Below are 26387 nucleotides of genomic sequence, written 5' to 3' on the forward strand. Positions count from 1 at the left end.
CAAATCTGAAATATAATGAACGAAAATGTTGGATTATTGGTTTCGTTCAGTAAAACGATTTTATTGAAAACTATGTACAATTTATTGAGATTACAGCAGTGTAGGATTCTCTCACAAAATGTCAAACTACCGTTACAAGGGACCATATATATATGTATAATGTTCAAAAAGTTACGAATTAGCAAGGATTTGTTTCTTCGTCTGATAATTGAGTAGGTGGTTCTTCGCCCTTGTTTGCTTCAATTATATCGGCTGATCTCGTTGTTGACAAGAAGCTAGGTTGATTTGTTGAAGATAGAAGTTGTGCCCACATCATGTCTGTAATGTCAACCTTGTTTTGTTTCTCAGTGATTCTATCAAAGGGTATGTAAGCATGTGTGTTGTTGACAGGACCAACCGTAAAGCCTGTGTAGCCAGCCATTGCTCCATGTACAGCACTTTGAGCAAGAAGTGTGCAATACACATTATCAGATGCATTACTTGCAATAGCCCGAATCATGTATGTCGGATCTATATATTTAAGATTGATCATCATCTTCTTTTCTTTCAAAAAATGCTCCTTTATCCTTTTCGATATCCATAAACCAACATCAACTTCTTGTCCGGCACCTTCAGCTACAACTATAACCATGTGTCCATTCTCTTTGAGCCTTTGTTCTATGTACTCAAACACTCCACCACGTCCTTCAAGATAGTAATCAGATTCTGGAATCAAACAACAATCAACATCTCCACTAGCAAGACTAGCATACATTGCTATGAACCCACTATCCCGTCCCATTAACTTCACAACCCCAATTCCATTCTCAAAACTCGTAGCTTCAACATGAGCAGCATTAATAGCACGTTGAGCTTCCTCAACCGCGGAATCAAAACCAAAAGACTTGTCAATAATTGGTATATCATTATCGATTGTCTTGGGGATTCCAACAACTGCAACATTCAGACCACGCCTTGTAATTTCCTCAAATAACACCGATGCTCCTTTCTGTGTTCCATCTCCTCCAATTATATAAACCTGATTGATACCCCGGTCCTGAATGCTATCAACTATTTTCTTCGTAACATGACCTCCTCGAGATGACCCAAGAATCGTTCCACCACGTTTATGGATATCATTCACAACCTTAGGTGTCAAAGGAATCGTGTTTTTGGAATAGAAACCTTGATATCCTCCATCTATCCCCATCACTCTTCTTACACCATACATAGAGTATAGGCCACATACTATTTCCCTGATAACTGTGTTAAGACCAGGACATAAACCTCCACATGTTACAATACATGCATTAACATCGTCGGACTTAAAATAAACGTTTTGGGAAGGACCAGCTCGACGAAAATGTATCCCTCTTGGACTATTCTTGCGGACAACAATGTTTTGAGCAACTGTATCATCTTTATCGACAAAATACTGATTAACGACTGAATAGGAAGGATTGTTCTTCAATGGATTAGGATACGTAGGAAGACTAGGAATATAATCAGACAAATGAGGAACGTCTTCCAGAACATAACCATTGTCACCCATCACAATCTTCTTGTTCAAGTTATGCACTGCAACACTATCAACCAATGATCCCATAATTCAATTTGAAGGAAAATATTTTGTTTATAAACTCAAAAACTCTAATTTCACTATAAGAAACTAGGTGACAAAGCATGCCTATTTATAATACTAATAAACCAAATTAAGGTAGGATTAGAAAACGTATTCCAATATGAAAACAAATTACCAAATAATAAATCCTAAATAAACTAGAATTCCTAATCTAACTTTGAATTATTATTTTCAACATCCATTATGGTAAGTTACCTAATGTTTTCTTATGCACGGTAGAATGGCATATAAGTGCATATTTTCCATGTCGTCACCTAAAGAATTTTGTTGCAAAAAAAATTCTCATCTATCTTATACTTATATAATTTCCTTTTAGAATTCCTTGATATAAGAGAATTACATATTCAACCCCCATATATATTTTTTTGTATTTTATTAAATATCGTTCATAATTTATTTTTTTATTGCGCTACTATCTAGTTAGGGTCACTAGCTATGTCCATCAAATTTGTTTTTTTATCGACCATTTGTTAGAATAGAAACAAATAAGTCTATTTAGCATGTAGCCAATCTCATGTAAAAAGACAATGATCTACTCTATGAGTTGTCAAAACCAACCATATAAACTTGAAGCTGTAGTACATCACTAAAACTTGTAAACAATTAGGAGAGGCTGTTGTTAGTTGGTTTAACAATTAGGAAAACAATTTTTAAGATTATTTTTTTTCAACTTTTTTATATTTAGTGAGTCGAAAGATTTTCACCAGAAAAAATAAGTTTCTTAGAAATTAAAATTATACTCTCTCCATTTCAAAATAATTGAATTATTGGGGGTGTTTCACACTCTTTAAGAAAACAAGATTAGGACATAAATTAGACATTACTTTCCATTTTTGCCTTTACTGATTATTATCAAATTAATCTTTAGAATAATTAATTTTCAAAGCAATTAAAGTTTCTTGAACTCATCACACAGAAAATCCAAATGAAGGGTAAAAATGAAAGAATATTTTAAAAGTAATTTTGAAGATTGAACAATTAAGTTAATTTGAAATATGAAAAATATCTAAACAATTCAATTCTTTTGAAACCGGGGAGTAACTTCCTAATGAGAAAAAAAACACGTTCCTTAAATGACTTTAATTTCCATGTTGATTATCTTCCTCCATTCCCAACACCCCACCTGGCCACCCTAACCTCCCACCCCTACCCCTAGCACCTCCAAAACTAGCCCAATTTCTATTTTTATCGGTCTTTCACTTGATATTTGATATTTATATTAGAGCTTGATTATATATATTTGAACCCCGCGCATTGCAAGACCTATTTTGGAGGCAACGCAATGTTCTTGAGAAAATTATATACTTGCCAAAAATAATAATACTAATAATAAGAAGAAAATCACTTAATATTTTTTTTTTTAAAAGAAGGTATATTCAAAGGCATTCTTCTTCATACCAAATACACTCTAAAAGGCAAACACTTTCTAAAGACCTGCCTAAGCAATCATAATTTATATTATTTTACACTAGAATAAGCAGAATTTTTTTAGTTTATTGGTAAAGTTCCAAAATAGAATATAGAAAAAGGAAAAACCATAAGGAAAGCTAATTAGATGTTATTTATATGATGTATATCAAGTGGTTATAATAAGATTGCCCTAGCTAGGCATAATAATGACGGAAAATACAAGTAGTAATAATCAAAGTCACTTGGACCCTTTTGAAAATGTAGAGAAACATCAAACATAGACAATTAAAAGATTCCCCATTACATAATTATATGTCAACTTCCCATGGTCATCATTTTTCCACATTCATTCATATCTTTTGAAGAAGAATATGGATGATACTGGTTCTAACAAAAAGAAAGGCTAATTAATATTCCCTCCGTTTCATTTTAATAGCGATTGTAACTCTTTTCACGTTCATTAAAAAAATATTAATATTTTCACACAATTGTTTTTTTTTAAAATAAAATATTATGATGAGAATATGTTTTCCAACGTGCATTTTCTGATAGAAGAGGCTTATGTTTATAATAGTGGAGTAGAATCATCCTATTTTATTTTATTTTTATGGTTTTTCATTTGGTGTCTTAAGCCTTCATTGGAGAGCCAATTTAATTTGGATCACACACTACATAACCTATTCAGGAGTGGTGCTTCCAACAAAATTTTCTTCATACTCATGGCTTGAACCCGAAACCTCCAGTGAAAAGTGAAACAATTCGACCTCTTCATCATGTTATTATTTTATTTTGTGTCGTTTATGCTTTTTGTGAAAATAATAGAAGTCTTATCAGTAAGTTTGAAAACTGAAGACTACTATGGTCAACATTTTCTCCTCTTTAAATAGGGAAATTTAAATGATTGTTATTGCATTTGCCTTCTCTCTCCACATGCTACCATTAAAGTTTTCAAAGACAATTGAGAAGAAATTTTGGGCCGGACTTTCACTTATAAAAGTTACAAGTAATAATGTGATGGGGTTCAAATTTGGTTTGATTGCAATTCCTTCTCTTTTTTCCCCTTTTCACTCTGGTTTTCATTTTTAGAAATGGCACAGGAAAAATACATTAATCATTGAAGAAAAGTACAATGCCCAAGATATCGAAAACATGATTAAAAAATCTTAAATGTAAAAATACATGTAAACAACAATATATCCATCATTAGATTCTAAAGTTTTGGTAGTGTTTACCTATAAAACGATATAATTGAATTTATAGACACAATTTAAGAATATATGAATTTAAATTACCTAAATATGTGGTTTGTATATTGTAACTTGTATAATTAAAAATAATAATAATAATAATAATAATATATATATATACAACACAAAGAAATAACAAACATGAAATTGACATGAAATAATAAGTTATATAAATAGAATGAGCCTGAGTTCCTCACTAAGTCCACGAACTCACATTTACTTCAATTATGTAACGATTGGTGGAGTTCTCAGGTTCTTCCGTAACAATTGGACCCCCAACTTATCTCAAACTTGTCATATTTGGTCATAGTTTGGTGTTCGATCCTGTTTTTTCGAGTTAGACAAACTTCGTCGATATGACACTGATTATGATTGTCTTGACTTTGGGTCTTTCATGGTCAGGTTTACCCTTACCACTCACGTTACGAATATATCATTTGATGTTATCCCAACTGCTTTAAACTTTTTCTTCTTGTCACGTGTCGCTTCTTAATTTTCTGAAGTCTCAAGTCTAACTTTCACCCTATATGAATAATCTCCCTACTTTTTGGATAGTAATGGAACTGAAAAGAGGAATTATATATCTTTTTCTCGGTGGAAAAGCATAGAATCACCCTAATACATTTTAAGTAACTGCATGGTTAAGAAATAAAAATTGATTAATAAAAGAAATAAAGTGTAAAAGAATTTGAATGACAAAGTCGTTCCAGATTGTGCTACCAATTAAGAAGAACTATTATATTTGGAGTTTTCGAAAAAAGACTCTAGTGGGTGTTCAGAACGATTTTGAGGACTCAGATGATTGTTCCTTCCAAAGGATATTCTTCTATTGAGAGAAGTTAATTCAAATGTTGTGTAATCATTGTAGTATATGTGGATGACCTATTAATAACTATCAATAACAATGGATTGATGGAAGAGATCCTAAATATACTTTATACAATAATTTCAAAGTAAAAAACTTAGAAAAAGCTACTTGGGTATTTATTTATTTTTACCATAAAGATAAGCAAGTATATAATGAAATTGCAAAATGAGGTCCATTCCATTGCTTTGTGGTTATTGACCTAAACCAACTCCAATTTCTAAAAGAGAAACTTGAAAAAAGCCCTGATGTTGATTATGTTTCACTAGTCATAAATCACGAAAATCATCCAAAAGACAAAAAGACAAATCAAAATGCCAAAACCAAGATAAACAAAAATAAATAAATAATCAAATAGCATAAATACAATAATGTCCCTATACAAAATAAAAGAATGTGGGACTAATACAATAATATGTTGTCTTCTATTTGGGCCAAAAATGAAAAAATTGATAACAAAATTGTCCCGTCCCGTAATTGTTCTCAAAACGGAATATTGACTAGGTTTGGACTATCAAATTTAATTGAAAATAAAAGAAACAACAAAGGACGTGGAACAGTGGATGAGACTAGTTATTTCTTAGTCAAAAAATTGAATTTGAGTATGAAAAAACTCCTGAATAGAAAGAATTTTCTCCCGAAAGGGGCTCTAATTACATAATCCAAATTCAAATTAATCGAATTTCAATATGAATATCGAATCCGGTAGAAAACCAAAAAGAAAACAAAAGAAACTATGGACCTACAAATATTAGGGGTCCCTTTTTAAGCCCACACTGTCCTGTCACTTTCCCATGATTTCATTTTTGGATATTTGATGTAAATTCCCCACAAACCAAATATCTTTCTTTTTCTCAACAAATTAATAAAGGTCACTTTCCAACTAAGTAGCAACATTTTTATATTTGGGGAAAAATATTCTTTATCTTTTCTTTCTTGTTGGGGGCTGAGGTACACAAGAGTTTAGTTTAATTGCTAAAGATGTCTTTGTTGTATTTTTAAAAAAATGTAATTAGACCACTTAAAACTATTTAAAATTAACCACACGTGCAACCTTACTTTATTTTCATTTTTTTGGGTCAAAATTAATCTTACTTTAGTGTTTAAAAAATTTCTGAATTTGCACTTTTTCAGCAACCCACTTTGTATACAAAACAAAAGAGGTAATTATACAAGAATTGTATATATGTAGCATGCATTAAAAGAGGAAGTTTGTTTTCAAGGAATAGATAATGATATCAAAGCAAAATAAGTACTAATAAATAAAAAGGAAAGTGCTAAATAATCAGAAAATTAAAAAAAACTTTAATATTTTTTTTATTTTAAAACAAACTGATTTTTTTTCCATTTTTTAGTTAAAATGGCTTCAAAAGGAAAACTTCTTTATAATGCTCATTTAATGAGTAAACAATTTCCAATATTTATAAATCACAACCACACTACACTCAGTATAATTTCACGTGTAAAATTTGAATTTAAAGAAAATAGTGTGTGCATGAGTTTTATTTCTTTCTGATAAAAGTAAAAAACGTCAACATAATCATGTTGTTGGTTATGACTTTGGTGAACTCAAATTAAAAAAACATTTTAAAATAGTTTTGAACAAATATAATTTTGAAGTAAAGAAACCATTTTACATAATTATGTTTTTCAGTTTGTTTAGGATAATTATTTCTTAATTTTACTGTATTTACCGTATTTGACTTAATCAAATAGCAAATATATATGACTCGATAAATGATTGTCGATAGATACGCTTTAATTTAGCCATGATGAAGATTTCTTGTTTCTTTATCATGATATATTTATATACAACATATGTAATTAACAATCACACACAAAAAAAATATGAATCCCCAAAAAAGAGGATAATTATGTGATTATAGAAAAATATGTAAAAGTCTTGTATAATTACACCACAAATTTATACCCATGTTTAAGATTATTAAGTCTTAAAATTTGTTTTAAAATTTCGTGTCCTATTAAATTATACTCTATATATATATATTAAAAATGAAGGGGATTAAATTATTTTGCTCCAAAAAAACAAAGGCTTAACAAGTCAAACAAACACGAAAATTAAAGATAGGTTTATGTATTCTTTATTAACATAATGCTGGTGGGTATTAAGGAGAATGTTGAATACATCAACAAATTTATTGGTAAATTTTATATAGATAGTTAATTACAATTTACTTTAAATGATCAACTCAATACATGATAAAATATTTTTTAGCTATTAGATATTTTCAATTCATATTTTATTTTTTGTGCTTGACCTATTCCATAGATAGTTCATCATATTTTTACGTCCGTTCATTTAATTATACACATCAATATTAATTGAAACATAAATAATATTTACTTTTCTAGCGTCAGTTACTTTTTCTTTTTTCCGTCAAGGGTCTATTAAAAATAACATCCTTAACTCACAAAGATTGAAATAAGACATGTGTACATTCTATCATCTTTAAATGTCACATGTAAAATTGAACTAAATATATTATTATTATTATTACTTAGTTTTGGTTACGGGTTGTTGATATTAATGTATTTTGCCATTTATAAAAAAAGCAAGAACATATAAATTTCATTTTAGATTTTATGTTACTTTTTATTAATAATTTGAAAAAAGTGTCAAAAGTTGACAGGAGTCAAAGATAGCGCGAAGCCGTTTTAGAGTTTTAAGGTTACGGGCAGACGGGCAAAGCACCGTTCGGGCAGCTTAACACGCCCAAAAAGAGAAGATAATAATTTCTCTCACTTACTTTTTTTTCTCTCTCTCTGCGCACACACAACTCAGTAGAGAGAGAAAGAGAAGCAGTACAAAAATGTGAAAAGTTGCAGCAGATAAAAAAAAAAAAGGGGGTTCATCAGAAGAAGGAGAAGAACTAAACTGAACTGAGAAATACAAAAAAGGGTTGTTCAGTGAAGAGTAAAAGGGGTAGCAAAATCTTGGTAAACAAGTGTAAAAATTTGATCTTTTTTTGTTGGGTTATGAGATGAGATCGATTCTTGGGTTTTGAGCTTTGTGGGGGTGTTTATCTTGGTTCATGGTAATGAGGGGTAGGGTTTTCTTGAATTTTTGGGTAAATGCTGGCTTTTTTGAGTTTGCTTTACTTGGATCTACGAGATTGTTTTGTCAGCTGGCTGCTTGATTTGTAAAAAAAAAAACAGTATTTTGATGGTGAAGGTGATGGAGAAGGATGCTGTGGTGGTGTCACTGGTGGTATGGCTAATCTTGGTTGTACATCATCTTAAGCTCATTTATGCTAATATGGAAGGTTTGTGGGACCATCATCCTCATTTAGTTAATTTTTAGGTCTATATTTGTTGTTCTATTTTGTGAGATGAGTTTCAAATGTCGAAACTTTTCGTACTAGAAATTAAATATTTGCTGAAAGTGAAATGAGTATGTGCAAAATTGGATTTTGAATTTGACTAATGTGTGAGTTGTTGAATTTTCCCAAAAGGGTAAGCAAGATGTGCAGTGAGCTCCCTGCATTGTTACGGTGGCAAGCAGTTTAGTTTTAATGTCAGTTATATGTTAAAGTTTTTAGTTATCATTGCCATTCAACCTTAGTGCATTATGTTTCCTATACAAGCTTGAATAATTTGATGTGATTTAATTTGGTTGTTGCCAAAATCTTGATAAACTGTTTTATTCAGTGAATAGATTAATTTTTTATGTGCATTTTGGTGGATTAAATATCGTTTATGTTTTCCTAAATGGATACACGAACAGGTGATGCATTGCATAGTCTACGCGTCAATTTACAAGATCCTAACAATGTGCTACAGAGCTGGGACCCTACCCTTGTTAATCCTTGCACATGGTTTCATGTTACCTGCAACAATGACAACAGTGTTATAAGAGTGTAAGAATCTGTTGTCTGGTTTACCTCCGTTTTAATGGATTTGCAATTCCACTCTCTTGTGGTGGTGAGCAAATCTAATTGCAGTTTGTGCTTCCATAACACTTGTTATATGATCAACCTTTCCAGTGATTTAGGAAATGCAGCTTTATCTGGTCTGTTAGTCCCACAGCTTGGCCTTTTGAAGAATTTGCAGTACTTGTAAGTCTCACTTCATGAACTATGTTTGGAATTATTTTACGAATTTAGACTTGGAAAACTGGCATTAAGTGTATTGGTTTTTCCAGATGTTGAAGATTTTTCATATTACCTCTAGAATTTGCTGCTGGAAATACCATAGATGGCTTGCATATTAACTTTCGCATAAAACAAAGCTGTTGTAAGTGGCAAAAGCGAGCAGAGAACACTTTCTCCTCTCCATCTCTTGTTTCACTTGGTGTTGTAGTCAATTGCATAGTTGTTAATGTGTTCCCTGAACAACACAAATTTGAATGTATACTTCATAAAAAAAGATTTAAATTTGTGTTTCACAATACATACTAGTAAATTAAGAAACTCGGATACTTGGATGAGACTAGCAGTGAATTAACTTATGTGGCAAAGTAGTGTCTGTAATTGCTTGTGAAAACATTGTAGTTGAACTTAAATTTCTGTCATACACTCCCCTATCCAAAGTAAGCATAGATTCTAAATACCATTACTAATGCCAGTACCCTAAGCACTCTTTATTCTTTTGGTTTCCCACCCGGTGTCCGGTACCCACATTGGAGCCTGACTAAATCCGGATTCGCGCTGGGAAGTCCCACATTGGGGGTAAAGCGCTCCCTAACAAAGGTGACTCCGTACCCAAGAGGGCTCGAACCCAAGACCTCTTGGTTAAGGATGAAGGAGTACTTACCACTCCACCACAACCCTGCTTGGTACCCTAAGCACTCTTAAACAAACTTCCAACTCATATCAAATCCTTTATTCCCTCTTTCCTTGTCCCAGGTAGCGTCTAATCATGATTTAGGATGATGGAATAGGATAAAGCAAACAAGAGAAACAAGTCCATTGTAAAAGTAAAGCAAAATCTAGACTTAGAAAGAGGAAATATGGCTTGAGGGTAGGTTGATATCTTGGAGGAGAAGATCTGAAGTTTTGTGGTCATATAACAGATGCTATTCTGGTTTTCACCACGAGTTTGAATCATGATTCAATTAAGCATAGATTTTGTACCTGTGTTAGCTTAGTTTGGAGTTTGATAATATACCGTTCACTTAAATTGTCAACGTGCTATAGGCATATTCTGTCTCAAACTGGCTTTCAAGTTCTTATTGTAACCCATGCTCTTTTGAAGATGCAACTGTATGGAAGTTCACAGAGACAGTGAGTGCATGTGCACCTGGTGAAGCTGGGCATTACATGATGTATACTGATGCATCAGACAATGTTTTAATGATGGGCATAATTATTACCTAGTGACTGCTTCGTTCTGCTCACACATTCATATATTCCTATGGATGCCTAGATTTGCTGGAGGCTTGTGTAGTATGTGTGCTAAGTATTTTCCAAGTGTATGCAAGTGACAATCACATCAAGAATGAAACAATATAAAAAGAACATCAAGAATGCTGATGGATTTTAACGATCACTGGGCATACACACTGTTTAGATGAAGTTCGAAATAAACATAATGACAGACGTTAATTTTTTATTGATGAGCTATAAAGATTGTATAAAATGTTTGACGAGCTGATCCTTTGCAGCACATGGGATGACAGGTTTTTATCTAGCAAAATGCTTGTAACCAAATATAAGAAAATTCCTCCATGACATATACATTGGTAACTAGTTATAATTGTTAGCTTGGAACTCCCAGACCTTTCTCATTTGTTGACATTTAACTGTAGCTTGATGCCAGTTTTGATGAATGTGTGAACTTTGCTTCATTATCTTGGTTGTCCCATTATCCTAGGGATGTCATTGGTATGATCTGTGGAATTAATTCATTCTCTGGTTTTCTTGTCACAGGGAGCTTTACAGTAATAACATAAGTGGTCTAATACCGAGTGATCTTGGGAATTTGACTAATTTGGTCAGCTTGGATCTCTACTTGAACAACTTCGTCGGTCCCATCCCAGATTCCTTGGGCAAGCTGTCGAAATTGAGATTCCTGTATGTATTTTTATTCTATATTAGATTTATGTGGATATTGTGATGCCAAATGTGTATGTCATCAACCAAGATGGACCTGCTTTTGCCGGCATGTTGAGAAAGGAAAGGAAACCTGAATTCTTTTCTAGGTTTCACATAAGATTACCTCTATTAGTATTAGGTTTCACACTAAGTTTTGATGGTAGAAGGTATTTGAGGACTTTATGGGACTGATATCATTAATAAAACAGATCTTACATATAAGTCTTTTTATTTTCTCCCTTTGTTCTAATCCTTATATAAAGGAAAAGAGTAGAAGCCTATGCTTTGTCTGATATTTGGGCCTGATATTGTAAAATTAAGCAGAGTTTAGTAATTGGTGTTTTATTTTTCTCCCATTGTTGGGATCCTTTTCTAGAAGAGAAAAGAAGTTTAGAATCCCATGCTTCATCTTACATTTTTCACTGCTGAAGTTTCTCTTGCTTAATGCTCCACAAACTTCTTTCTTTTGGCTTGACTGTCTAAGAAGTGTACCAAATAAGTTCTATTATGCAGACTCAGCATGAAGCCTCATTAACTGCATCTTGGGACTTACTATAGAACTATTGCAGTACTGCCAATGTTGACTGACATGATTTAGTCCAAAAAGTGTTTCAAGTTTCTGTTTGTCAGGGGGGAAATGTTTTGAGGCTGTTTATTGTTGTTCTGAACTGACAACTTCATTTCCAGCTGAAGTGCCGGTTCTGGCTTGAAGTTCGAATATGTTTTACATCCACATATAAATAATTTATTAAGATGATTCTACTTGTCAATAAATAAATAAATTAAGATGATTCAATTAGTAGCCTTTTCTTCTGTTTTATTCTCCAATTATTACTTATACCAAAAGTGAAGCTCATTCCTGTACACCTTTGTGATTTTTTTGCAAGGATAGTCGGCTCAACAATAATAGCTTAACTGGTAACATCCCTATGTCACTGACTAATATCTCATCACTACAAGTGTTGTAAGTACACTAGTTATTTTGTGACTTAACTTAGATAATTCTTTCTGTCTTCCATATCTTTTCATTCATTTCCTTTTCCTTCTAGTGCATATACAGATATACTCATGCTCAATTCTTGTCTCATCTGTATATAGGGATCTGTCAAACAACCGTCTCTCAGGTGTTGTTCCAGATAATGGTTCCTTTTCTCTATTCACGCCTATCAGGTATATTTCATTTAAGGTGGTGCACCATCAAACTGGCTGGTGGTTTTAGTATGCTGCTATTTGCTAATATATTTTGCTTGAATTTACAGTTTTGCGAATAATTTAGATCTTTGCGGGCCTGTAACTGGACGCCCTTGTCCGGGATCTCCTCCATTCTCCCCTCCGCCTCCATTTGTTCCACCACCACCAATTTCTGCTCCAGGTGGTTCTCTAAATTGGTGTGGATAGGTTGTTTTCCCTTTTTTTTTTTTTGCTTGTTTGAGTTTGGTGATTTTTGTTGGTCCATCCATCTTGCCTCTCTTAGTTTTTCCTAACCTAAGTGAGAATTTGTGCTATAGAAGTACTGACAAGAAAGGGGCAGAAGAGGAAAGCCCATCTTAGCTAGTCAGGCATTTTGGTTAAGTAGTTCTTATGGGAAACTGGTATGCACGAGACTACATTTAGTCTCTAAGCATTCTGGTCTTTATACAAATTTAATTCAGCATTGTGGAGATCTTTTCTTTGGTCCCCTTGTAAATTATTATCTGTGGTATTTGAAGTCGAGTATGTCTGAATGAAATTAATCATATTTAAGCCAGAACTTGTGAAGATTTTCTTTGCTTTGTAAAATCTATCCTGGAAATTAGATCTGAATGATAGATACATATTTGTGTTCTTTCTTTTTGAAGTGATTTAAATAATGAAGGGCCAAAATTGTGTGTTAAATATAGTCTGGATCATATGAAGGAAATTAATCAAATTTATGGGAACTTCAGGAGGAAATGGTGCAACTGGAGCAATTGCTGGAGGTGTAGCTGCTGGTGCTGCTCTACTATTTGCTGCTCCTGCCATTGCATTTGCCTGGTGGCGCCGTAGAAAGCCACAAGAATATTTCTTTGATGTACCAGGTTAGCAGTATTCACAATACCCAACCATAAGTCCATAACTCCTACTTGCTCCCTCGCGTGTTTGTGGTTTCTCTTGCATGTTTATTTTTTGGCTCCATAATTACCGTTTTTGCTTAAATTTATTGCAGCTGAAGAAGATCCTGAAGTTCACTTAGGTCAACTGAAAAGGTTCTCCCTCCGAGAGCTACAAGTTGCAACCGACAGTTTTAGCAATAAAAATATTCTGGGTCGAGGTGGATTTGGTAAGGTATACAAAGGACGCTTAGCAGATGGATCATTGGTGGCTGTTAAGCGGCTTAAGGAGGAGCGTACTCCTGGAGGGGAGTTGCAATTTCAAACAGAAGTTGAGATGATTAGCATGGCAGTGCATAGGAATCTTCTACGATTGCGTGGTTTCTGTATGACACCAACTGAAAGACTGCTTGTCTACCCCTACATGGCGAATGGAAGTGTTGCATCATGCCTGAGAGGTGACGCCTTCTGAAATCTATCACTCCGTAACATATTTGGATGTTCTCACCTTTAATTTAGAGGGTATTATTACATAATGCAAGAACATCTTTCGCTGGTTAACGTTCTATCTGGCATAACATACTCTTTATAATAAAACATATTCTTGTATGTTATTCCTGTAACTTGGTAAAGGTAGAAATATAATTTATTTTGTATTCTCTTGACAAAATAATTTATTTTATCAGAACGACCGCCTTCTGAACCGCCACTTGATTGGCCAACGCGAAAGCGCATTGCTTTGGGGTCTGCCAGGGGATTATCGTATTTGCATGATCATTGTGACCCTAAGATTATCCATCGTGATGTGAAGGCTGCAAATATATTGCTAGATGAAGAATTTGAGGCTGTTGTTGGAGACTTTGGTTTGGCTAAACTTATGGACTACAAGGATACACATGTTACAACTGCTGTGCGTGGTACAATTGGGCATATAGCTCCAGAATACCTGTCCACAGGGAAGTCTTCAGAAAAGACTGATGTTTTTGGGTATGGGATCATGCTTCTGGAGCTAATCACCGGCCAACGTGCTTTTGATCTTGCTCGGCTTGCAAATGATGACGATGTCATGTTGCTTGACTGGGTATGTTGTCATGCCTGCTTTACATGTAACATGACACGAGTACCATAATGTGCTCATTTTTTAATCTGTACAATCATAACACTAGCTGATTAATAAGTGTTTCTGCCTTTAGCAGGAATCTTTACATCTATGTCTGAACTTGTTGAGGTTCTTGTTTCAGGTGAAAGGACTCCTCAAAGAGAAGAAATTGGAAATGCTGGTTGACCCTGATCTTCAGAACAAGTATGTGGAGGCTGAGGTGGAGCAACTGATCCAAGTAGCATTGCTTTGTACACAAAGCAACCCAATGGATCGGCCTAAGATGTCGGAAGTGGTGAGAATGCTTGAAGGTGATGGTTTGGCTGAAAGATGGGATGAGTGGCAGAAGGTAGAAGTTCTCCGGCAGGAAGTGGAACTTGCACCACATCCTGGTTCTGATTGGCTTGTTGACTCAACAGAGAATTTACACGCAGTGGAATTATCGGGTCCAAGGTGACCGACCTCGTACTACCCCAAGTAAAGAAAATCAAATCATTAGGAACTTTTTATTTTTGTTGACCTTGTGAAAGTTTTTCTTTGTGAAATTTAATGAAAATCTCCAGTTGTAAGCCCATGAAGTGTGTCTGTTACATTGTGCATACAAATTTGTACTGACAGGAAATTCCAAATCCATGCCCTGACAAGTTGGCACATAGGCGTAGTAGTTAAGTGCTTTAAAATTGTCCAACACAGTACACTACTGTCAAGCAGACTCTTGTTTTCAGTGACATTGAAAATGCTATCAATTTGACAAGGTTATTTACAAGATTTTGGATTTTACAATCAAAGAATAGTGCTTCACATTCTCTTACGGTTTTTATCATAATCTCGTGCTACAAGATAATGGCAGATATTTCATCAATAGGGCACTTGCAGAGTTTGTTTTGCCACTCTATGCCCAAATTTTGGGCTCTTTCTGACAATTCAGATTAGTACCAGACGCTCTGATATAAGTACAAGATCTGCTCAGTGATACTTTTCGATCATTTCTGTCATTATTTTTTACTCCAAAGAAAATTTCTTACATGCAAATTTTTTGAACTGCATACTCTTCAACATACAAGGATCCATCGAATGTACTACAGACCAAAGGGCAATAGAATAAACAGAAGAATCTCAAAACTCACAATCAACAAACAAACCAGAGCCTGCAGAAGGTAGAGAAATACACTTCACTTATCATGGCTGGACCTGATATTATCTTTGAATGACTGTGAACGAGAACCAGGATTAGAGCCATTTGTTGCATTAAACAGGTTTGGATATGAATAATATGTTTCATCGTCCATGGAAGGCAATCTCTGTGGTTGGTGAAGACCCTGACCAGGATGATGAATATGGGAGATGGGAGACTCAACACCCACTGTTGAATCATCGTATGAAGGAATATTCGACACCTGATGTTCCAATGGACTGCCATGAAGTGGGCTGGGGATACCATCAGAGTTTGACGATTGGCGTTGGAGGTCTAAGTGAGGCTTTTCTAGGATGTGAGATTCTTGTTTCTCAGCATAAAAGGGGTTCTCACTGGGGCTTACAGGCACCTCTTCGCTCCTTTTCCTGGTAAGCTCGCTGATTCTAACCTGAGCAAGGCTAGCTGCTGAGCGAGCAGCAGCAGCTGCACGTTCGGCTGAATCAGCAGCTGCTTGGGCAGCAGCCAATACATCTTGCAAATCTACATCAGTCTCAACTTTGGTCTTTGTAGTAGAGGGTGGTTGAGTACTTTGGGTTGTGGTTCTTTCTGTTGAGGAGAATGGAGGTGATTTTGGCGGGGGAACCATGAATGGCAAAAACTGTTTCTCTTCTTCCGGTGCAGATAAACTATCAGCTGATCCAAAATCTTTTGAAACTACCTTCTCTTGCAAAAGTTCATCTCGCTCCACATCTTGTTTGTGAGATTTGAGCTCACCGTCTTCAGAAGACTTAGCTACCTCCTCATCGGAGTCAGATAGTGCAGAGGCTGGGAAAGGAAGCATTTCAGGGGCAGAAACTCCACCGGTGCTAGGTCGTAGTGGCTGCTTAGGGACTTCTGGAAAATCTAAGTCAAAATCAGCCTCAGATTCCGTTTGTTTATCAAAGACTTGATCTGATGCAGAGTGCTGCACCTCATCCAACCTTTCTTTGGGAAGTGGCACCTTAGCCCCACTGACAAATTGTGTGGGCCCATTCTGCAAAGCAAAGGGAAGAAATCATGATGATTGAAAAGAGGACAAAATCAAAGCCAGTACAGACTGAAATATACCAGCAAGTCCTCATGTGACTTCAACAGCTCAGTTTCAGAAGCACTTGGATCCCAATCTAGCTGATGCTCCTCCGCAATTTCCTTTAGCAGCTTCATTTTCACATCAGGAGCAGGAGCTCGAATAGACAGCAACTCTATCAACTGTCAGAGACAAGAAAAAAGAGAGAAAAATCAGAAACAAGAAACAGTTCCTCTTTCTCGTTTAGCTATGGCATAAAGGAGAACTAAGGTAACCTGGCGATTGACTCCGCATTCTGGCATGAGCTCTGTAGCAGCAGCAATGAATTCCTTCCCATATTTACCAGCAAACATCATCTGAACCTGCAGCAATTCCGGAAGATCTGCACATCTTGGTGCAGCAAAACAAACACTTGAAATAGCTTCTTTCAGATCTAGAGGGCATTCCCTGGACATTATAGAGTTTGGGGGTTCAGCTCTTTCCAAAAATTCAAGTTAAGAAAATTATCAACAAAATTCAACTAGAAGTCTAGAATATTAAGACTTGGAAACAAAACCTCCACATTGCAGGACAGTCAAGTTCAAGAGTATCAGTTTGCTTTAAAACAAATATCGAAGATGAAGCGCTTTGGGTCCATCTTGGAACTAGAGATCCACATTTATGGTCTCATGTAGATGATCAAATTATTTTAAGGTTTCACACTCCCATAACACAAGCAAGAATGTATTGTTCATTCTATGCCCTAGATACTTCTCGGTCATATAAGCAGAAAGTTAACGTAGTTAATCCTTGTTTGGCTAAAATTGACTTTATGCAAAAGGATCAAACATGCTGCTGCTCGGATACATGCACATACTTCCATTTAATTGACCTACAACCTAGACATTTCAAAGTTGGTAACTTTTTTTCAGAATGCATGAAATTTAGCAAATTAAAGGACTGTGATTCATTAATTGAACTAGAGTCGCTCCATGAAAAAGTATCCATATCTAGGGCAGATAATTCTCGCAAACAACAGCTAGGGTGGAGTATAGTAGATCTGAAAGTTTGGTATTGAAGGAGATATGGAACTAAATGTTAACAGCAGCATAGACAGCAAAGGCAAGAGGCAAGCAAGGAAGACAGAGAGGAACATTTGGGACCCGTTTGGCCATAGATTTCCCAAGTAATATTTGGGGGTAAATTTGGCAAATAGTGTTTGTCCATACAATTTGCCATTATTTGGCAAATATCCCAAATTCCCAAATACTAGTTTTTTCTAGTATTTGAGCCAAATCTCATTATTTGGGATCTTTTAAAAATTGAAATTTTACACCAAACTTTTATCTTTTACAAAAACTCCCTCTATAGTAGTTGTTTGCGTTGTATTACATAATTTTTTTACGTGAACCAAAGTAGTGATGAAATATGAAAGTGATGATATGGTTGTTGATGAAAATGATGAACAAACGGTCCAGGGTACCAAAGTCATGTGCTTTGTCTACTTCACGATGTATAGAATGATGCTTGTTGCACTCACTCCACACACCACATTGCTCCAGTGTCATGGACACTACTTGTTATTCGTTGCAACGAAGATCCAACTGACTTATAATACAAACTTATGGTTAGTTTTGATAGTTTTTAAAACTTATGGGTATAAATCATATTTTTTCTAAAAAAGTGAAATATGTTTCCAAAAGATTATGGCCAAACACATGGTGAAATTTCACCCAAATAATATTTGCCAAAAATATTTGGAAATCTATAGCCAAACCCTAGCTTGGTATCCTATACTATTTTTATTAGGAAAAAAAATGCCAAAGAACCCCCCCCCCACCCCACCCCACCCCCGACTTGTAGCTTTTTAGTTAGTGAGCACCTAAACTATCACTCGTATTAAATACCCCTGGAATTTGTTTTTTCAACCGTAGCGTACACCTACGACGTTTAGATCCCTCAACCGTGTATACACGCACGTGACACGGTGAAAATATGACAAATGTGGATGTCCATGTAGATAAATAATGCCCCCACCCTCTCTAATATTTACCCTTTTTCAAAAGCTTTTTATATAATCCCCCAATTCACACAAATCAACCCTAATTACCCGATCTTCTCTTTCACACAAATACTCTCTAAATAATCAAATCCTAAGAAGTTTAACAGTCGGAGTTAAGGGTAGATTTTGAACATTTCTGGCTCTGCTATTTGAATGTTTTCTCCTCAAATAGTACAGTCCATTTGGGTGAAGCTTTTTATTTGAGTGGATTTTTCTCCGATCTTGTCTGAAATTCTTATCAAGTAAGTGATTATCCATTCTTAAAATGTATTTTTGTTTGTTTTTCCTCGAATAGCCTTGGTCAGTTACAATCCAATTACGTCCGGGGTAGTCATATGACCATGAAATTCTCACAATCGGAGGACACCCACATGCACAAACAAGCATCCTATTATAATTCATGGATTCATCAATTGCAACTTTAGAAAGACGGAGGAGAGATAAATTATAGGCAAAGAAAGAAAATGATGGCAAAGATAGGTATTTCAGAAAATTGAAAGTGATGGAGAAGAAGGGTTTAGGGAGAATAAATAGGAAGAGAATGAAGAGAGATGCTGTGCAAAAAAGGAAAAAAATAAAGAGAAACAAGAATTTTTAATGTTTTTCACCATTGAAGTAATATGATGCGGCAAAAAATTTACTCCCTCACGCACCTAGCTGAGCTTGTTGTCAGTTTCTATGCCAGGTGGACGTTGTAGGTGTATGCGACGGTTGAAAAAACAAGTTCCGGGGGTATTTCATATGAGTGATAGTTTAGGTATTCACTGAATAAAAAGCTACAAGGTCGGGGGGTCTCTAGCATTTCTGCCTTTTTATTATTATTAAACTGGTGTATGCGACGGTTAAAAAACAAGTTCCAGGGATATTTCATATGAGTGATAGTTTAGGTATTCACTAAATATAAAGCTACAAGATCGGGAGGTCTCTAGCATTTCTGCCTTTTTATAATTATTAAACCTCATTCAGCTGACTATCCTAGTCTATATCAGGTGTAACCCAGTTTATTGACTTATTGCAGCTAGAGTAAAGTTAAATGGAGCTATTGTTTTAGAGCACAATACAGCTATAAAGATACATATGACCAGCATAACTACACAAGATGACAATATACTTTACTTATGAAAACGGAAGAAGAAAAATAAGCTAAAAGGCAATTCTACAAGTAGGCCAACCTTACAGCTGGGATTTACATCTGCCAACGGTGTCAAAAAAATCATATAACCACGAAAACCAAAAACTTGCTGTTCTATAGGCACTTCGCCAAAACATCATAGGTGATCATCTAATGCATCATAAAGGAACCCTTTTATATTCTTTGCCATTCGCCCCATACATTCTTTATCCTAAGAGCAACTAAAAGCATATTCAGTTGCTCATCAATAAACTGAAGAACCATCTTAGGATACTGTAAATGTTCACACCATATAGAATATCAAGAACATTAACACAACAGATAACTCATTACCTTTGTGCTTCAATAATTGGAAGACGAACCGATATAAGCTCGCAGAATAGCTCAACAATCTCCTGCGCTGCCATCATTTTCTCTTCTCTTATGATATGCTCTACCTAAACAAGCAAACATCACAGTCAAGCTCATTACTCTGTAAAACCATCTATCAAAATACATAATAACCTTTCAGTATTCAAATGCGAAGAACACACAGCCTAGCACAAATTATATCAGCATGAATCGATGAATTTAAGCAAAATAAGAGTCAGTTTATACCCGAATTCGAGCAGTAGCTTCCTGACCAGTCTCTAGTAGCTTAGCTATTTCTTTCCTCATCTGCTTCAGCTGAAACTCCCTACGATTCCTCAGTAGTTTGATCCGAGGAATTGTCAATTTCAACATGGTTTTACTGCAAATTGATAGGTACCATCAGCAAATTCCCATATAAAAAAGACAACATTTTTCTCAAAAATTTGAAAAATTCGAAACCCCATGATTTCAACAATACAAAATTTCAAATCTGCATCATAAGAACCCTTAACTAAAAAGATCCAAATCATAAAATCTGACAAGAACCTTCAATAAAAGACAGGAAAGTGGGAAATTGAGGATTACCATTTGGCAGCTTTGAAACCTTTGCTGAAGAAAGAATCCATTATAGACTTGATTCAGATCTTCAATATCCGTGTACCCTTTAAAATTCTTGCAGTAAAACCTTATGAATTATCACTTACCTAAAACCACAAAATAATTAATCAAACTTGGTAGTATTTCAGATTAAAGCAAAGAATACCTTTTTATTTTTCAAAAAAAGAAAAGAAAAAGAGATCAAAGATCAAAACTGATGACGAAGTAGTTAAGAAAATATGTGTTTTTGTGGAAAGCACAGAAAGTGAACCTGCTCCGCTATGCATATAAAGACAAATGGAACGCGGACAAAGCTTTCAATGTCTACGACAACAAGCAGCTTCCTTAAGCTCTAAGCATTATTGGATTTCAACTTTCAACGAGTATTATTTTTGGGATTAAAATTAGGTATAACTTCTCAATTTTACTACTGTTTAAAGTACAACTCTAGAAGATGATGAATTTGGGTCGGGTTTGGGCCAATTTCTGACGATGGAAGATTTTTTTTTTTTTATTAGTATAATAAATTATGTATAATTTTTATAGATAAAAGCAAAATTGAGTAATTTGATAACCAAATTACTACAAATTAAAATGATCATTCGACATTCCAACTCCCATATTTGGTAAATGAGATTTGACGTTAACAAAGAAGACGTTTGGTCACAAATAATGTATTGCATTTTCCAATAAAACAAAAACTAATTACTACTACGCCGGATCGAACGTAGTTTTAGGCTTGTTAATGCATGTCGTAGCACTATTCATACCTTTATAGTTCTTGTTGTATGTGGTGTATTGTGTTTTTAATTACCACACTATTTTGTTGTTATTGTTTGCTTCTCTCTTTTAGACGGTACTTTTCTTATTAACAATTATGATTTCTTCATTCTCTTCTTTTTTTTACTTGGGTTCGATGCACTTGAGCTGATGATTTTTTGGAACAACCTTTATACCTGTACGAGGTACGGAGATAGTGGTAAAATTTGCGTACACTCAGGCCCGCCCCAAATCCCACTTAGTGATAGTTCCCTAGGTATGTTGTTTTTGTATGTTCAATTTATGTGGCATAATTAAATTTTAATTTACGAGCCAACTTGCATGCATCTCGATGAGTAAAATACCAGTGTGTAGCATTGGCCAATTTTATCTTTCTGGATGCTATTTTCTTGTTACAGAATTGATCTACCTGCAGTCCAAGTGATAGTAAAACTGATTTGTTGAGAGCAGCAGCTTGTGGGGGAGTGAATAGGGCTGGATAAACAAGAAACTTATACAAGGCCTCCAATATGGTAAACAATTTATTTTCTCCATACAAAAGGAGATAATAATGCAAAAAGTATATTTTCAAGGAATCCATTCAAAGTGAAATAAGAAGAAACCTACTAGATTACTCAAACTACAACAGGTTAGAATGATTAACACAAGGAGTTTGGCTCTACTTCAGCCGCAACCATAGGTGTTGAACAAGAACAACAAGGTTGCATTTATTCCGAAGCTATAAGCTCAAATCGTTCCTAAGCCAAAACCATAAGCAAGTGCATGAGGATACATGAGTTGTGCCTTCAATTGAGGAACATAAAATATCTGGCCAAACTGTGCATGTCTGGGCGATCAATATACTTGAGCAGTCACAATCAGTACTAAATTTGGTCCAGCAAGTTCCAATTTCAGTCCATCTCGGGACCTTCATTTCTCCAAAGGATCTTGGTCTTCACTTGGAACCTCCCGTGGCTTTCAATATGAGCCTTGGTGTGAATGCCCTAGCTGGATCCCTATAAGAGATTAACATGACTTAATGAACTTAGTTGATGCCTCCTAAACTAAATGGATAAGAAACGGGAAACACATTTTAGGATCAGAAGAGTGTTAATAGTTAATACTTTGTCCTGAGATAATGAAATAGGATAACATAAGCAAGAAACACATGTTTTATTTTCAAACTACATGCTGCTTAGTAGAAAACAAAAAGAAGCATAGGGGATTCTGCATCCCAAAGTCACTTGCATTTGCTACGTAATAGAAGAACCTGCATTATTTTACGCACTGATTTTAAATCACAACTATGCATAGCACAACTGACATCCTTTTCTCACAATACTTCTTTCATGTAGCATGTTTCATCTGATGAGTTGTGAAAGTTAACAATAGGCTGGATGTTTGGAGACAAGTCCTAGAGTCTAAAGGCTTCAGGTTAAGCAGGACTAAAACAGATTACTTGGAGTGCAAGTTCAGCAACATAGCGCATAAGGTGGAGGTGGAAGTGAAGATCAATGCACAAGTCATACCCAAGAGAGGAAGTTCCAAGTAGCTTGGGTCAACAATCCAAGGAGACGAGGAGATTGACAATGATATCGCACATATTGGAGCGGATGATAAGAAAATGCCGTCAAGGCTTAAAGGTAAGTTCTACAAAGTGGTGGTTAGACCAACATTTTTGCATGGAGAAGAGTATTTGTCAGTCAAGAACGCAAATGTACAGTAGATGAAGGTAGCGGATATGAGAATGCTCAAATGGATGTGTGAACATACTAAGAGAGATATGATTAGAAACGAAGTCATATAAGTCAAAGTCAGAATGGCGGAGCACAAGATAAGGAAGCTAAATTGAGATCGTATGGCATGCGAAGAGGAGGGGCACGGAGTGCCAATAAGGAGGTGTGAGAGATTGGATATAACAGGGGTTAGGAGAGGTAGAGATAGGCCGAAAAAGAACCGGGGGAGGTGATTAGATAGAACATGACACAACTTTAGTTTATTGAGTACATGACTGTAGATAGGAAGGTTTGGAGGTTGAGGATTAGAGCAAAAGGCTAGTAAGTACCCGAGTGTTATCGCACTTCATGTGGGAATGCTAGGGGGCAATTTAGTAGTAGCATAGTATTATGCTCTTCAATGTATATTACTATTTGTTGCTTCTTTTGCTTTGTTATCTTGCTATTTTGTTGTCATATTTTCTTGATACCCTACTTATGGAACTTCTCTTTTGAGTCTAGCGATACAACCTCTCTACCTCACAAAGGATAGGGCTAAGGTCTGCGTATATGCTACCCTCTCTAGACCCCAATTGTAGGATTACACTGAATTTGTTGTTGTTGTTGTAGCATCTTTCATCACAAATGAATCTTATGGGATTCCTTAGCATCTTTAGTTTTATCTGACCATGCCAGAAAGAATGGTTTAAAACAAGCTTAGCTTTTAACTACATGCCACAATTATCTATACAGAATCAACAATCAACAATCAGCAATCCCAACCAAAAAAAATTTTGGTTTCTCACCAGGTGTCCGGTATCCAATGTGGGTACCAGACACCGGGTGGGAAACCAAAAAAAAAAAAAAAAACAAAAATTAAAAATAAAAAAAAAAAAAAAAGATAAAAAGAAAAATCTTGTTTGAAGGTTATGGGTTCGGGATATGAAACAACCTCTTGCAGAAATGTCAAATAAGGTTGCGGATAATGGACCCCTATAGTTTGGCCCTTCCCCCGACCCCACACATAGTAGGAGCTTAGTGAACCAAACTGTCCTTTTTATGCTTCACATAATTCGAAAAGCAACAATACGATATCTCAACTGCAAAAAGTAAAATGACATTCATACTATCAGGCATTTTCAAACACAAGGATCTTCAGTTCCTGGGTGGAATTTCCCGATTTGATTCATACTATCAGGTATTTTCAAAAGCAACACATCAAACTCATAAATGGCCTACCTTACTTACCAATGGCTTCAACAAAGAATAATTTTTCGTTTCGAATTGCACTATCAGATAATGGCAATACAGCATCAAATCAAACAGTGACATAGTCCCTAATTTTAAAAAGGAACCAAGAAAATAAAATTACAGCAATAACAAAAACGGAATAAGAATACTAGATAGCAGCCATAAAGAAATAGTTTACCTCAACAAGTGGAAACTCAGAATATCTATTTCATCCGACATTTTTCATGTATGCTTCATATGCAATGGGTATTTTATCCTTGTAAGGCAGCAAAATTGCTTCCATAAACTTTGATGGCATCATGCTAACAGCAGTGAATAACCCCACGCCTTTTTTGAGATGTTTTTCATTTAAAATTTTCAGGACCCTATATCTTGGAATCACTCTCTTCTCTAAACTATGCGTTAGCAGGCGGGAATGAGATGCTAAATACTATGATGTGCAGCCAACTTCATTCATGAGAAAAGTTAACTGTTTACATATTTTCACCTCCGAGGAACTCAAACAAGAAGGATAACTTCTGGTCATGGTTTTTATATGTTCATCAGACCAACCAAAACTTTTATAAACATCAATCTTCTTTGCCAAAGTTGACTGACGGAACGTAACAATGGCAGCAATTCCATTGAAGAATGTACGTGATTCACGAGGGATTCCAAGGTCTTTCTCCACTCTATGAATAACATCCTTTAAGACATCCAAGATTCCACGTTATACGCTTTGGGTTCTGCAATATAAACTTCCTAATTTTCTCATCTGAGAGCCCAATATCATGTAACAACAACACATTAGGTGCTATTGTCTTGGTAACATGACATCTAAGTAACCAAGAACTCTTTTTTATAATCTTAACAACATTTTCGTCACTACCCATCAAATTTCTAAGATAATCAAGGGAAGGTCTAATAAAAGTATCCAAACATTGCTGAAAAACAAATCATTCTCCAATATAAACTTATATAAGTCAGTCCCAGAAAGCCCAATTTCTTGTAAAATCTCGAGTTTTGGTTTAAGGGTTTTGTCTACATTAGAGAATAGTACTTTGGGGGATTATTTTTTTTGAGAAAGTTAACATTTTATAGACAAGATACACCAATAGTGTATTCTAGTAGTAGTTACATCTGGGATTTACAGTAAACAAAACCAAAGAAATCTACCACCTATATCCCTCCTAAACTATCTAGAAACTGAGTAATATCCTCCACCTTTTTGGGGAGTACATAGTTACACCAAAAAAAAAAGGTTATAAGACAATTCAACTTCAGACTTTGGAAAGGGATGCTCTTGTTTTCAAAACATCTTTGGTTCCTCTCCCTCCATATTGTCCACCAGATGCAAACAGGGACAATCTTCCATCTCTCTTTGTGGTCGGACAAATTTCCTTCACTATTCCAGCGTGTTAGAGCTTCGGAGGTATGCCTTGGCATGGACCAACTGATACCCCTTAAGTTAAAAAACACCTGCCACAGTTTCTCTGTCACTCTACAATGGATGAAGAGATGGTTTGTTGTCTCTATTTCTCTTTCACAAAAAAAACATCTGGAACATAATTGTCTTCCCCTTTTCATTAGATTGTCCTGAGTTAGTACTGCTTGTCTGGCTACTAACCAGGTGAAACAAGCCACCTTGTGAGGTACTTTAATTTCCATATCATCTTCCAAGGCCATGGTAAGAGCATTGCAGCTGGCCTATCAAGGTGTCTGTAAGCTGATTTTACTGTGACTTTCCCATTTTTGGCCTTCAACCAGTGTAGATTGTCTTCATTAGGTTGAAAGTTGATGGCCTGCTCCAGAGTATTGTAGAAATCTGTTAGGCTGCCAATCTTCCAGTCATTCAACATTCTCCTGAAAGAGAGGTTCCATCCTTGGTTGTCCCTGACATCTGCTACTGTTGCCTCCTTCTGTTGGTTCAAATTATAAATCACCGGGTACAACTGTTTGAAGGGATATTGACCAACCCACACATCATTCCAGAATGA

The 26387-nt window shown here is 35.3% G+C and overlaps 4 protein-coding genes across 7 annotated transcripts in view; 1 reads left to right on the forward strand and 3 right to left on the reverse strand.

The window, feature by feature from the left end:
• Window positions 1-178: 178 nt before the first annotated feature.
• LOC102601740 (ATP-dependent 6-phosphofructokinase 3-like) lies at window positions 179-1585 on the reverse strand. Its single transcript, XM_006354020.1, has one exon. It carries the CDS (start codon window positions 1583-1585, stop codon window positions 179-181), a length of 1407 nt encoding a protein of 468 aa, XP_006354082.1.
• A 6742-nt stretch (window positions 1586-8327) lies between these two features.
• On the forward strand, window positions 8328-14821 carry SERK1 (somatic embryogenesis receptor-like kinase 1). The gene is given in 11 exon segments (NM_001288364.1): window positions 8328-8427; window positions 8889-9021; window positions 9148-9219; window positions 11032-11175; window positions 12089-12160; window positions 12295-12366; window positions 12456-12568; window positions 13122-13253; window positions 13382-13723; window positions 13952-14346; window positions 14507-14821. Coding segments are annotated over 11 exon segments (1890 nt in total).
• A 488-nt stretch (window positions 14822-15309) lies between these two features.
• PPS5 (uncharacterized LOC102585287) lies at window positions 15310-21117 on the reverse strand. 3 transcript variants are annotated; one of them, XM_015311583.1, is made up of 7 exons: window positions 20962-21117; window positions 20675-20793; window positions 20336-20468; window positions 20072-20175; window positions 16841-17012; window positions 16607-16747; window positions 15310-16532 (listed from the first exon to the last, which is right to left on the reverse strand). In XM_015311583.1, the coding sequence occupies exons 2-7, from the start codon at window positions 20713-20715 to the stop codon at window positions 15537-15539; spliced, it is 1587 nt and encodes a 528-aa protein (XP_015167069.1). In that variant the 5' UTR covers window positions 20716-20793; window positions 20962-21117; the 3' UTR covers window positions 15310-15536.
• Window positions 21118-21969: 852 nt separating this feature from the next.
• LOC102586511 (uncharacterized) overlaps window positions 21970-26387 on the reverse strand; it is a 20137-nt gene continuing 15719 nt past the window's right edge. For both annotated transcript variants that reach the window (XM_006353978.2, XM_015311614.1), the window contains exon 3: window positions 21970-22461. The gene's annotated coding sequence lies outside the window, so the exon portion shown is untranslated. The remainder of the gene's footprint in view (window positions 22462-26387) is intronic.

The sequence above is a fragment of the Solanum tuberosum genome, unplaced genomic scaffold, assembly GCF_000226075.1.
Source record: "Solanum tuberosum cultivar DM 1-3 516 R44 unplaced genomic scaffold, SolTub_3.0 scf00164, whole genome shotgun sequence".
Classification (NCBI taxonomy): domain Eukaryota; kingdom Viridiplantae; phylum Streptophyta; class Magnoliopsida; order Solanales; family Solanaceae; genus Solanum; species Solanum tuberosum.

Excerpts from the sequence above, each read along its gene's own strand:
- LOC102601740 (XM_006354020.1), bottom strand. The coding sequence starts at position 1,585 with ATGGGATCATTGGTTGATAGTGTTGCAGTGCATAACTTGAACAAGAAG.
- PPS5 (XM_015311583.1), bottom strand. The coding sequence starts at position 20,715 with ATGGATTCTTTCTTCAGCAAAGGTTTCAAAGCTGCCAAATG. Across the intron at positions 20,176-20,335 it reads AAGCTACTGCTCGAATTCGG|GTAGAGCATATCATAAGAGA; the intron begins GTATAAACTGAC and ends TTGCTTGTTTAG. Across the intron at positions 16,533-16,606 it reads AGTCACATGAGGACTTGCTG|AATGGGCCCACACAATTTGT; the intron begins GTATATTTCAGT and ends TTTGCTTTGCAG.